Below are 13,690 nucleotides of genomic sequence, written 5' to 3'. Positions count from 1 at the left end.
CACATGCAGACACATGCAGTTGGAAAATAATTTAGAGAGCAAGAGGTGGTCTCTGCTGCACACTCTTCAGTGCAGAATCAAACATTAAACATCACTTACTCCACCACACGAGTAAAGAATTGAAGCTCACACCGGAGAATCATTCTGGAGAAATGTGAAAAATTCTGGGCGAGTTACAGCAGAATTAGGCAGGCGATTCTTCTAATCAGGTAGTTTCAGGCTTTACCTCACAGCGAATGTACCCAGAGTGAACACATCTGCCAGGGTCAGGCTAAGGATTTATAGAAAAATTATTCATCGCTAAGTACACTTAGCCCTTTGGACTAAGGTGAAGTGCAGAATTAGTCTAGTATTTGCTACAGTCCCCCTTGGGGAATATCGCATTTAATTTGTGGTCGAATATTTTTCACCCCATGGTTTCTAAATTCTGTGATCTGATATATTAAGCTCAGTGTGAGAAAGAGCTTAAATGATACTACATGATGCTGGCTACAGCCGATTTCTGAGTTGTCCCCATTTTCCCTTGCAGGAATAGTTTGACGCTCAGATTTAATAGTTGATGCAGTCTTTTTAGAGCCTGATTGTCAGTGCCTGGCATTCTTGCTCATTTTTATTTACAAATTCAATCTCTAGGTAAATGAAACAAAAGCGAAAAAAGCATTTTTAATGGATCAAACACATAAGCGGTTCGCAGTCACTGGGAGAACATAGAAACACTTGGCAGAGTTTTCAAACGGGGCTGATTACGTTTTCAGTGTGGCAGCAGTGGGGCTTCTTAGCTTTCTTTCGCTCAAGTGACTGGATTCAGTAAACTCAGGTTTTAAAACAGGCAGCAATGCACAAGTTATGGGTTTCTCGTGCAAGGCATCGGACAGATGTTAATGAACACCTCTGACTGCTAATTTATATACTTCTCAAGCCAGCACTGAATGGATGTGCTAATAAAAATGTTACTTACTTGCATTCGATTAGCCAATTAGTAGTATCTTTTGTAAGAGAGCCACTGTAAATGTCTACTGAGATATGTTTTATCTGTCTATAATATATATATAATTTATGGTTCCTTGTGGGGTAATTCTTGTGGGGTTACTCTCTAACTTGCTGAATAAATTACTGAATCTGTGGGTGAGCTAAATGGGTTAGGGCGGTTTTGCCAATTCCTTGAAACCTCCAAGCCCCTTTCGTTCCAAAACGGAAAGTTTAACTTTCTAAGGGAGAGGCATCCCATCACCATCTCCCGCAGTTTAGAAATGAAATGAATGTATGTAGCTGCTGTAGCAATGAATGGCATTTTAAGAAAATAAATATTATAACTGCATGTTTTCTAGACACTGTGTAAGAGTGCAAATCCGCAGTGGCGGGAACAGTTTGACTTTCACTACTTCTCTGACAGGATGGGCATTTTGGACATTGAAGTGTGGGGAAAGGACAGCAGAAAGCACGAGGAGCGTCTGGGCACGTGAGTCTGCTCTGCTTTCTAACTAGTGGGAAATGTGTGTGGAGCTTATTTCTGCATGTGGCTGGGCAGATAGGATGTCTTGATCTGTTTGAGCATAGAGTGAAACCTCACACCCGCACCCTGGGAGCCATAAGTTAGCTGAACCTTAATCTAGGGAAGAATTTTTCTTTTAACCTGTAAATGTCATTTCCCATTGATTAAAACAGAAGAAAATAGTATGTGTTGGGTATCCTTTTTAAAAAGATGCTGTGTATATATGTTGGCAAAGTGAATTTAAATTAAAAAAAAATGGGGAAAAAAAAAGATACTGAGCCCTCTCAAGCTATTTAGGAAATAGCACTGGTTCACTTATACGCGATTTTTTTTTTTTTCTGAGAAGTACAGTACTTTAAATGAATTTTCTCTTCGTTATTATTTTTTTTTAAGTAACGCTTTCTTTTCCCTAGCTAATTTTATTGTGAGAATACAGATGACCTACAAAATATGTGTTAACTGTTGATATTATTAGCAAGGCCTCTGGTCAACAGGGGGCTATCCAGTAGTAGAGTTTTGGGGGAGTGATAAGTTAGATGCAGATTTTGGACTGTGCCAGGACTTCAGAACAACTGACCCCTGCATTGTTCAGTAATCAACTGTATAGATTTCCAGTGTTCCCTATAATCTTGGTTTTGCTACTTAGCAAAATACCATATAATTTAGTAAGAATATGAAGCTAGGTGTCTCAAGGTGATGGGAAAATTTTCAATGTCCTTATTTGAGGGACTCACCCATAAATAATGAGCAATACCATGAATATTATAGCTTCCTTATTGTGCAGTACTATTAAATGAAATTGTGCCTGCACTGTGGCTGGCCCATGGGAAGTACCATGGAGACAGTAGTGGAAAGCTCATCTCTGATCTTTGAAATAGTCCTGCAAGTTAGCAGCATTATTCCTATTTTGTGGAGTAGGGAATAGAGTGCAAGAGGCTTACAAATGACTTGGCCATGAACATCAGAGCAGCAAGTGCCAGGGCTAGGATTCTGTGCTTTCCAAGACCCAGTATCTTTCCATCAAATCACTACTTTTGTTCATCCCATATACATATAATTTGTACACAGATCTTAAATCTAGGATATATGCATTTAAAGGGCTCTCACCAGCTGTCTTCATCTTTTTCATACCAAGGTCTCTGGAACCCTGAGTTCAGGGAGATGCCTGAGGCTCAACCCTTGGAGAATTGGAGGTCTGCTAAAACTTCTGTCCTGAGGCCAGAGTATCTCAAATTTTACCTCTATTCTCTATTGGGATTCTAACTGAAGGAAACTCTTATTGCCAAAAACTAAAAATTGAAAATGACTCATTTAATAGAACCCCTTCATTTCACTGACAAGGAAATGCAGAGGCCCAGAGAAGTTAATATTTTTCCATTTGTGGGGTACTTACAGGCAGAAATGGGGTGAGACCCAGCTAACCCAGTATTTGTGCACTCTTTTTTTCTGGGTAAAATACTGAGCACAGTGTCTGGCACACAGAGTGCTAGCTCTTCTTGCTCTCATCACTCCATCTCTCATCAGCAGCTCTCCTGAGATGGATGAGTGGGGAGTGGTACCCATGGAACATTCCTGCTGTGTTTCTCAATGGAGACACCGTATTCCGTCAGACTGTCTAGCATGTTGCAGGATGTTTAGTAAATCTCATCCACCTGATACCCGTTGCTTTTCCCAGTTAGTGTGTGAAAAATATACACACAACACATCCACATTCCATCATACATATCCAGACACCTTCCAGGGGAACAGCATGTCACCAGTTGAGACCTTAGCTCATTAGTATATGACATAAACCTGGATGCATTGCTTTGTGCAGCCCGCTTGTCCCCAGCACTGTATTCATCCCACAGGTGGCAGTCATTGCTTCATTGGCAACCTCATGGGCCAGGTTGGTGCTGTAGGGTAGCCAACTGGACCATGTCACACCCTCTGGCTCCTGCAGGAGGTCTTCCCCTGGTCATCCTGCAGATACTGCCTATCTGATGACTGTAGCCTGGTCTCATCTCTCCTTCTTGTGCCTACACAGGGTAAATGAGATAATTCAGACATTTCCCCATACCTCTGACACTTGTCACCACTGTGACATACCAGTGCCCTACCACACCCATGGCAGCAGGATTAGAAACTTTGTGCTAGCCCACAGAGCCAAGAATAAGTTGCGGAAATGCACAAATGTGCAGAGAACTCTGTGTCCCAAAGCATTATCTGAGTGATGGGGATTTGGGCTTCCAGTGATGAATGGCCAATGTATTGTTTTAGTAGGTGCAAAGAATAATGCCCTTCTCATTTCACACATCACTGTGCTGTCATGTTTCCTTGACATAATAGGAAATGCTTTTCCAGATGAGTGTTAAGTTTCTACACAGCCACAAAAAATAAGATGTCCCTTTTCTTCCACGCTTTGTCATTGGAGTATTCATTTATTTTAGCTATTTCCTGTTTGTAACTTACATATGTACCTGTCCTGGAGGTCATGATGTCCTTCCTTTTCATGGATATTAAAGGATCTTGTTGGTATCCTTTTCCTTTTTCCTCTCCTAATGTATAAAAATAACAAAAGCATCTCTTGGGAGCTGGCTATACAGTATTACCCTGCAGTCAACCTCCAGTTGGGGTGAAACCTACCCTAAAAATATATACTGCTTCTCAGAGTGAAAGAGGAGGTGCTGCTGGCATATTCATATCACAGGCTTATTATGTACTCTTCCTTCTTACTTTAAATTTCTCACTTATTTTCTTCTCATTTCATCTTCTTTGTTGTAATTTTAAGGCTCAGTTATTTTATCTCCCCATGGTTGGGAAATACCTTTTTGCATGAGGCAACTCTTTGACAGTGTGAATGAGTCATAGCTGTCTCTTAAGACCTGTTTCATATTTTGTTTTTGGTTAACACCTTGATGCCAGTAATTTAAAGCCCTACATTGCCACTCTGAGGAAATTCTCATCAGTGAAGCTTCCGTTTGCAGGCAGTTTGACATGAGAAAAGGAACACCAGCTTCGAGTTGCAAATTCAGGGCTTGCTGAACCAGAGAGTTTGCTAGCTATGGGACCTTGGGCAATGAATATGCTTGTGAAATTGGGCTTTCTATCCATGCAAGTGGGTCCATGCAAGTCCTGACCAACTTATAGGGTCTTCATGACGGTCAGCAACAGTGTTTATCTGATACCTAGGTCTTTTCTGAACACTCAAATGTTAGATATTATTGTTACTATTAATTTTGAGATTTTTCTGTGTGGCAACAATAGATCCCCATACATTTGCAACTAAAATTATACAATTCAAGAGAAAGAAATATGGCTAGTAAGATTCAGTATACATATATTTTTCAAAACAAACTTTTTGTAAAGATTATATTTTTATTTTATTATAGAGAGAAAGTGAGTGCAAGTAGGGGAAGGGGCATAAAGAGAGAAAGAATCTCAAGCAGACTCTGTGCTGAGTGTGGAGTCCAGTCCAGGGCTCAATCCCATGACCCTGAGATAATGATCTGAGCTGAAATCAAGAGTCAGACACTGAACTGATTGAGCTGCCTAGGAGCCCTAGACTTTTTGAATTTTTTTAGCAGAAGTTTTCAATCTTCTAGGATGTGGTGCAAAAGATTTTTTGAAGGAAGATTTGTTGAAGGAAGATTTTTTTGAAGGAAGATTTGTTGAAGGAAGGATTGAGCAGTGGCATTGGCACTGGTGGGTTGCTAGCTTGGTGACGGTTCAGACATGTGCCTGCCTCATGGTCCTCCAGGTTCTCCTGAGTCACCTGGAGCTTTCTGAAATCCACTTGTGTCCTGGTTCCCCTGCAATCTTCCACTGAGTCACTCCCAAGAGGGTCAAGGCAGGTGACATAAAGGTGCTTAAACAGATCCAACATTTGGTGATCCACAGTGCCTACCAACTCCAGTGTTTATTTGTGAGCAAAAACAAATCAAAATGAAACAGAAAAATTACTAAAAAACAAACACACACACACAAAAACAAACAAACAAACAAACAAACAACAACAACAAAAAAAAAAACAAGAAAACCAGTCTCTGGTTTTAAAGTCCATCAATGGTCCAGAGATAGTGAACATTTTGAGGGAGTAAGAAATAAAGTTAAGTGGAACCTGCTGCAACCTTTAAACAAAATGACAAGAGTGTAAATATAGATTGTCTCATTGTAAACCTGGGCCATTTCAAAACAATTGTATTGCTTTCTTTACAGCATATTTTCCATTTCAAATTGATTATAGAGATTAACCTGCTATAGAATTTATTTTTTAAAAAAAGATTTTATTTATTTATTCATGAGAGACACAGAGAGGCAGAGACATAGGCAAAGGGAGCCTGATGTGGGACTTGATCCCAGGAACACGGTCTGAGCCAAAGGCAGATGGTCAACCCCTGAGCCACCCAGGTATAGAATTTCTAGGCTTTAGTTTCAAAGTTAAAAATGAGAATGTTCGAGTCCATTTTAACCTGACTGCCTCAGAGTCAACCCTCAGCCCCACACAGTGCCTTGGAAAGTGACTCTGACATTTTCCCAGTTTAATAGTGACTCTGAAGTGGTGGAGAAGTGGGGCTGGAGTATTTCTCTGGACAAATTGCACCACATGTCGTCGATCTGCTTTTACAGCCAGGCTTGACACATTCACCATTTTCTTCGTGTTCACCCCATTCCTTAGCCTCTGAGATTTACAGCTTTTAAAACTACAGCACTCTTTTCTGCCCCTTGCATTTAAGCTAAAAGCTGACCAGTCTGTAATATAAAACAGGGAATTATGGTAATGAATAAGAGGTTAAAAGCTATCATGGCAAGTGAAATTTGAGCAGGTTTGGGTGACTGATACTGCAAAATTATGTGTTGAATTAAAACATGAAATTGCTGCCCAATTAATGGAGAAAGACAAGAAGGGAAGTCAGAAACAATGCTCAATCAGCATATTAATTGCCTGGAGGCTGGAGAGGATAGTCGTACTATTTGCCTGTGGCAGAGGAAGAAAACTAGTAATTAAGTCCTTGTCTTCTTCAGGTGAAGAGAACCATAGATTTTTCAATTTGGGAGGCACCTAGTAAATATATTCTCATCCTTTCTTCTGTAGGGGAGGAATTAGTGCACAGTATATAGTTGGTTAACAGAAAAAACACTGCCTCTGTCATTTGGATTTTTTGACTTTGAACTTCCTTATGCCACAGGCCTTCGTTTGTTTGTTCCTTCACTCTATTTAGCAAATACAGATCACGTCATGTGCTAGATAGCCTGCAAAGATAACTGGGGATTCAGTGGGAAGTGACAGTGATGGATGCTGTCCTCAGACACTAAAAAGTTTGGGGCTGTTACAAGTAGGCAGGCAGGAGATTGGGGGTGGCAGAAGGCAGCCTCCTGGAAGAGAAGAAGTCTAATCTGGAGTCTGTAATGATGGGTGGGTTAGCCTGACAAGGAGATTGGAGGAAGAACTTCCAGGAAGATGGAACATGGACAAAGGTCAAGAGAGGAGAGAGAAGGCTTGAAAGGAATGAGAAGCTTGAAAGGAAGGAGAAGGATGGGTGGTGTCACGAGATGAGACCAGAGAGGGGAACAGAAATGAGGCCACAAAGCCACCCAATTCCATCCTCCTGCAAGGGAACAATGGTGGCTCCTCTCTAGACACAAATGCATGGGGGACTCTGCTATTTTGTTTCCATAATATGAAGGTGGTTACAGTGGTGGGGCTCTTATTCCAAGATTTTGGAGTGAGAATTTCCTGGTGACCTAAGGGCCAGCATGGAATACCTTCTGAATGTCCAGACACCATCACTTGCCTTGTGTGATAATGCCCCAGGAACAAACCTAATTTGCTAAGGCTCATTAATTACATAGATGTTCTGAGTGTGTGCCTTCCACATAGTTCCCAACAGAAAGGAAGAACAGTTTTATAGTATCATGCGTTGTCCGTTTTTATTCAGGGCATCCTTGGCTATGTTGCCAGATTTTCTTGGGCTACAGTGAGTTAAAAGTGAGGCTTTAGGGATGCCTGGCTGGCTCAGTCGGAAGAGCATGTGACTCTTGATTGTGGGGTCATGAGTTCAAGCCCCAACGTGGGATGTAGGGCTTTCTTAAATGAATAAAAAATAATTTTTAAACGTTATGCTTTCGGGATCCCTGGGTGGCGCAGAGGTTTGGCGCCTGCCTTTGGCCCGGGGCCGATCCTGGAGACCCGGGATCGACTCCCACGTCAGGCTCCCTGCATGGAGCCTGCTTCTCCCTCTGCCTGTGTCTCTGCCTCTCTGTCTCTCTGTGTGACTATCATGAATAAATAAAATCTTAAAAAAAATAAAATAAAAAAATACACGTTATGCTTTCAAAATTATTTTTAGGTCAATTTCCCTGATGCTTTTGTCAGTGTGTTTGTATTATCAGCATCCAACCTTATAAATTTTTAAGATCCTGACATTGATGTAATTCACCAGGGCCAAATTATTAACATTCCTCTAGATCAGGGGTCAGCAAACTGGAGTCCATGGGCCAAATCCAGATGGCTGCCTGTTTTTGAATAAAGTTTTATTGGATAGCAGCCTTGTTCATGTGTTTACATTGTCTAGTATTGCTTTCATATTACAAGCGGGCTTGAGTAGTTTCAACAAAGAGCATATGCTCCATCAACTATAAATATTTATGTTATGGTCTTTCATAGAAAAAGTAGTTTAAGTGCTTATTATTTATTTATTAATTGATGTGATAATTGAAAAATTCATTATGAGAGCCATTTAGATCCTATACCTGGAAACTGAGTTTATTTTTCAATGAAAATTTGCATATACACCAGTAAGCTAAGCTTTCATAAATGCTTCTAAAAGTTGCCATTTGTGTAGAGTTTAGGAAGAAATTTAGAAGATTCGAAATGGAAGAGAAATAAATATGTAACATCACTTGTAAAATTCTAGAATTGGACAGTGAGTCCACAGTTTTTATTGGAATGAGAAAGAAGGGAGGAGTAGGTGGTGGTTTAATTTGCCCACGAAGCTGGGCTGAATCTCTTTCCTAGTTTTCAGGGGCTCATCCTACACTGTGTCCATAATAGGTAACTAAACAGATAAAGCCTTGAGAAAGAACAACAGATTCTGTGGTGCTTCAGTAGCACCAAAAGAGAATTAAGAGACCAACTAAATCGTTTAGTATTTTCTCGGGGAAGAATCTGATACCCTTTAGAAAACAAACGAAGACACAACCTAAATTATCCTTTCAAAACTTTTGTCTTAAAAATGTCTTTCATGAATGTCTTTCATATTATCTATTATATCTTAATGGACTTTAGAGTACTTATCTTTATTTGAATCTAAAAAAAAAGATGGTTTGTTCACACAATACGTACCTTTTTGCAGGAGGTTCGGTGAGTATTATGGTGATGATACCAGAAATTTTGAAAGACAAATTCTTTATATTTTTTATTTATTTTTTGCAGTTTTTATTTTAATTCCAGTTCGTTAATACACAGTGTTAGTGATAGGTGTACAATATAGTAATTCAAAATTTCCATACATCACCCAGTGCTCATCACAAGTGCCCTTCCTAATCCCCATCACCTATTTCCCGCATCTCCCCACTCACCTCCCTTCTGGTAACCATCAGCTTGTTCTCTACAGTTAAGAGTATGTTTCTTGAATTGTCTCTCTCTTTTTCTTCCCTTTGCTTGTTTGCTTTGTTTCTTAAATTCCACATATGAATGAAATCATATGGTATTTGTCTTTCTCTGACTGACTTCTTTCACTTAGCATTGTAATGTGTAGCTCCATCAATGTCGTGGTAAATGGCAAGATTTCATCTTTTATGGCTGAGTAATATTCCATTGCAAATAGATAACCACATCATGTTTTTCCATTCATCAGTCAATGGACACTTGGACTGCTTCCATATCTTGGCTATCGAAAATAATGCTGCTATAAACATAGGAGTGCATGTATCCCTTTGAATTGGTGTTCTTGTATTCTCTAGATAAATACCTAGAAGTGCAGTTGCTGGATCATAAGGCAGTTCTATTTTTAATGTTTTGAGGAACCTCCACACTGTTTTTCACAGTAGCTGCACCAGTTTGCATGAGACAAATCCTCTTTAAAACTTCTTTCTTCTGCTTTTGCTGATAATGCAGTACCTCTTCCTAGCTTGGAGTTACTATAATTCGTCCAGCCTCTGGATAACCTCCAGAGCTTCTGGTTCTCCTTCAGACATGAGGATGAGCTGGAACTCTGCGGACTGAGATTGGAATAGAGTAAATTGGGAGCCTAGAGGAGAGGTTTTTGTGTGGAATTCATTCCTTCTTCCAGAATGTGGAAGTAAATGCGGAAGCCAGGTGGGTAGAAGAGAGGCAGAAGGTAACTCAGTTGTAAAAAGTTTATAGAAAGTCATCTTTAGAGGGGGCGCCAAGCTGGCTTTTTTGGTAAAGCATGTGACCATTAATCTCAGGGTTGTAAATTCAAGCCCCACGTTTGGTGTGGAGCCTACTAAAAAAAACAAAAAACAAACAAACAAAAAAACATCATTAGAAGGGAGCTAGTTGTTCACCCTGTAGGGAGGGTAGCTGTAAAAAAAAAATCCCTAATTCTTAAGGTATCAATTCGCCTACTGGGGCAGGGACCCTCAGAGGCTGGGTCATAACCCATGTGCCAAAGGATCAACATTTATGATTGACATGATGGTGATATATCAGTTTAATTTGTTGTTTCAAGTCACTGTGGAAGTGAAAGTATTTGGCTGAATCCACTCATTAGTTAGCTGAGCATGTAGAATCCATTAAGTTTCTGCAGAGATCCCCAATCTGTTGTCTTTGGGGCTCTTTTATCTAAAATAGGCAGGGCTGTTTTCATACAGGTGTTCTTTCTTCAACATCCAAATAATCTTTAGAAATGGAATAGGTGCAAAAGTTTCACAGGGGAGAGAAATGGCTAAAAAGTTTGTGGAAATGTGTAATTTCTGAGAAGAAACCCAGCTTTTACTTTGCATTTTGCCTGGTACATGATTCTGATGAGTTGTGCCTTGAAACAGGCACTGAGAAAGTTTACACAGTTATTATAAAAATGCTGATATTGCTCACAGTCTTTTTAGATGACTTTTTAGAGTTAATGTAAGGTTCATTTTGAATTACCTGATAAAAACTTATTGTATGAATCATTTTTAACTCCCAAATATTATTTGTTTCTTGTCTTCAAGTAACTTCTGGTTGTTCAAAAAACAAAACCACTGCTACAACAGCAAGGTAAAACTCAAAGGATGAAAATAAATTGTCATTACTAATGACAGAAGATGATTGTGCCATAAATAGGTTGTTGCTAATTTGGACTAATGAAAGTGACCACCAGAAAAAAAATTCTTACAAATTTGGATCATTTATCTTTCCACAAGAAAGAGCTTTGTTCAATGAAAGTACACATAACAATGTAAAATAATGCTTAACAATGTATTCCTAAACTATATTTGTTAAAAATTTGTGGGTACTAATTTTTGTAGAAATGGCTTAAAGGACTTGACATTTCTTTCTTTCCAACCAAAATTCCTCACTTCCATACTTGCTTATGAAATAAAAATATTCAGGAACTCCTATTTTCATGGTAGAAAACTTTAAAAGCTTCTTTATTGTTACACAAAATTTTTTTTTTTTATTCAAAGCAGAGAGGATTATTTAAAAAGATATAGCTTTTTTTGTGACATGTCTCTGGTAGAAATACTTGATGAATTTATTACATGCAAAAGCTCTAATTGCCACCTCTTCTTATAACTGAAATCACTTTTGGTAATTAGGAAATAAATACCCACAAGTATTTAATTTTATAGGCACATATAAAGTATTAAAATATGTATTTTTTAATTTGGTAGTAAAAACTGGTATAGACTTTTAATATTACGGGTATTTTTTTCTTTAATTGGGAAGGGATTGCAAGGTTTCAATTTTATTAAACTGGAACTCATATCTAATTGTCATTGCTTTATAAATGTTGGATAAGGTTACCTACTTTTAATTATCTGCAAGCATACAAAGTCCATTGAAGATTTAGGGTAATATCAGAAAGGGAGACAGAACATGAAGACTCCTAACTCTGGGAAATGAACTAGGGGTGGTGGAAGGGGAGGAGGGCGGGGGGTGGGGGTGAATTGGTGATGGGCACTGAGGGGGGCACCTTGACGGGATGAGCACTGGGTGTTATTCTGTATGTTGGCAAATTGAACACCAATAAAAAATAAATTTATTATTAAAAAAAAGATTTAGGGTAAGAATCCATCCTTGTCCCATATTGTGAGAGGCAGCGCTTCTTTATAAAGTCTTGAATATTCATCTCATTCAATAGCTATGGAGGGAAAATGGGAATTACACACACAGGCACATCTACACACATATTGCAGCTAGGAACCACCACTGCCTGCCCTCCCTCCCTTGACTTGACCTTACCTTTTCCATCCACCTATGTATAAACAAAGCAGGTGTGGTCCAGGCAAACCCAGAGTTTTCAGTGTTAAAGCAAATAAATGGCTTAGCACCTCAGCCCTCCTTTTTGGTGTTTGTTTCCATATATAAATGTGTTTGAGGTTTTCAACAACGCCAGAACATTGGCTGTTAAGAGACGGAAAACATGCAATTTATAGCAGATGGGTGAAGCCTTTTCCTGGCAGTGCTGCTGAAATGGGATCAATCAACAGCACTTCATGCTTCATTTGTCCAAAAGCAATCCACCTGGGGAAACCCTGTGGAACTGCGCCTATTAGGAAAACACCTTAACACGTTGCTTTAAATAAAAACCTACCAGTTGGCATTAATCTGGAAGAAAATAGTTTCTCCAATGAACCCTTTGCCACCTGAATTTCTCTTATCTTTTCTCCTCTTTTTGAATCATGATCCTTTATTCTCTTTGCTGGCAAAAGACGCAATACAGAGAATCCATAGAGATCCCTCATCCATAGAGGTTGAATTTTGAACTTTTTTCTCCCTAATTCTTGAGCTCATGGTCTTTTTACAGACCTCATGGGGCAAATATCTGACTCTTCTCTTTGCACTCAGGGTCCCCTCTGTGCTGCCTTCTCTTTGGTTTCTTTACCTCCTCCTCTCCTTAATCTTGGAGTGTGTTAGGCTGGCAGTGAAAATTAAGAGCCAGAGGGAGCCCCGCATCACTGTGCAAGTAACCCATGATGAGCCAGAGTGAAGTTTGGGGGATGAGGAAAAACAAACCAGGTGCTTTGGAGGTTCAGAAGTGGCCATGAGTTAATCCTTTTTCTTTGATTCCTCCAACTTTTCCAGGTGTAAAGTGGATATCGGGGCCCTGCCGCTCAGGCAAGCCAACTGCTTGGAACTGCCTCTAGAGAGCTGCCTGGGGGCTCTCCTGATGTTGATCACACTTACTCCCTGTACTGGAGTCTCTATCTCTGATCTCTGTGTGTGCCCCTTGGCAGACCCCAGCGAAAGAAAGCAGATTGCCCAGCGATATGTGAGTGCTTTTGCCTTGTTACACCACCCCCCACCACCTCCACTTTTGATTTGAAACAAGGTCTCTGAATTTAAAAGCTGCATGAAAAGAGATCTTTGTCCAGAGTTTAATGGCATGTCTCATAAAACAAGACATCAGATCTAGAGGTTAATGCACTAGCGAGAAGGTGAAAGTAGATTAGAGTTTGCGATTTTCAAAGCCCAGAACAGTATTTTGAATTTTTAGTTTTTAGAAAGTCATTGCAGAACATTGAAATCCATGAGGCAAACTTGTTTAGCATGTCTGTGTGTGTGTATATGAATTTTAACATAAGTTCACAAAAGCTTTTTTTTTTTTTTTTTTAATTAGCCATAATGTTTGCAGTGTTAAAGCTACCTTTCCAGAACCTCTCAAGATCAAGTGAGAGAGTGCTTATGTCTTGGAAAACAGCTCAAAGCCCTGGACAGGCACAGAAAGCCATTCTGTACCACTCTGGATAATAATAGCAGTTTCTGATTCTTGCCTAAGTAGTTGCAAGGAGCTTAAAAGTCCACTCAACATTTTTTTTTTTCACTCAACATTTTTAAATCAAATGTCTTCGTGCTCTTGATTTATTTTTTGTACTCTGGCTTTCTAGGTGCCTTTATTTGCATTCTGCTTTCATCCTACCTTCTTTTAAATCAATATGTTTATTTTACGGCCACACATGAAAAGCATGTTTTAGAAAAGCGGTATGAAAACGAAGCAAAAATGAATCCCTATTTAATGGGAATATTATTCTCAGCATAAACTTTAGTGC

General features: G+C 39.5%; 1 protein-coding gene across 3 annotated transcripts in view; it reads left to right on the top strand.

Moving 5' to 3' along the window:
- MCTP2 (multiple C2 and transmembrane domain containing 2) overlaps positions 1–13,690 on the top strand; it is a 241,187-nt gene that overhangs the window by 108,753 nt on the left and 118,744 nt on the right. For 2 of the 3 annotated variants that reach the window (XM_041752071.1, XM_041752069.1), the window contains exons 10-11: positions 1,329–1,459; positions 12,726–12,912. In XM_041752071.1, the coding sequence (XP_041608005.1) occupies positions 1,329–1,459; positions 12,726–12,912 (318 nt within the window). The remainder of the gene's footprint in view (positions 1–1,328; positions 1,460–12,725; positions 12,913–13,690) is intronic. The other variant, XM_041752072.1, reaches the window with a different exon arrangement.

Source organism: Vulpes lagopus, chromosome 4, assembly GCF_018345385.1.
Source record: "Vulpes lagopus strain Blue_001 chromosome 4, ASM1834538v1, whole genome shotgun sequence".
NCBI lineage: Eukaryota > Metazoa > Chordata > Mammalia > Carnivora > Canidae > Vulpes > Vulpes lagopus.
This window is presented reverse-complemented; position numbering and strand designations above follow the sequence as displayed.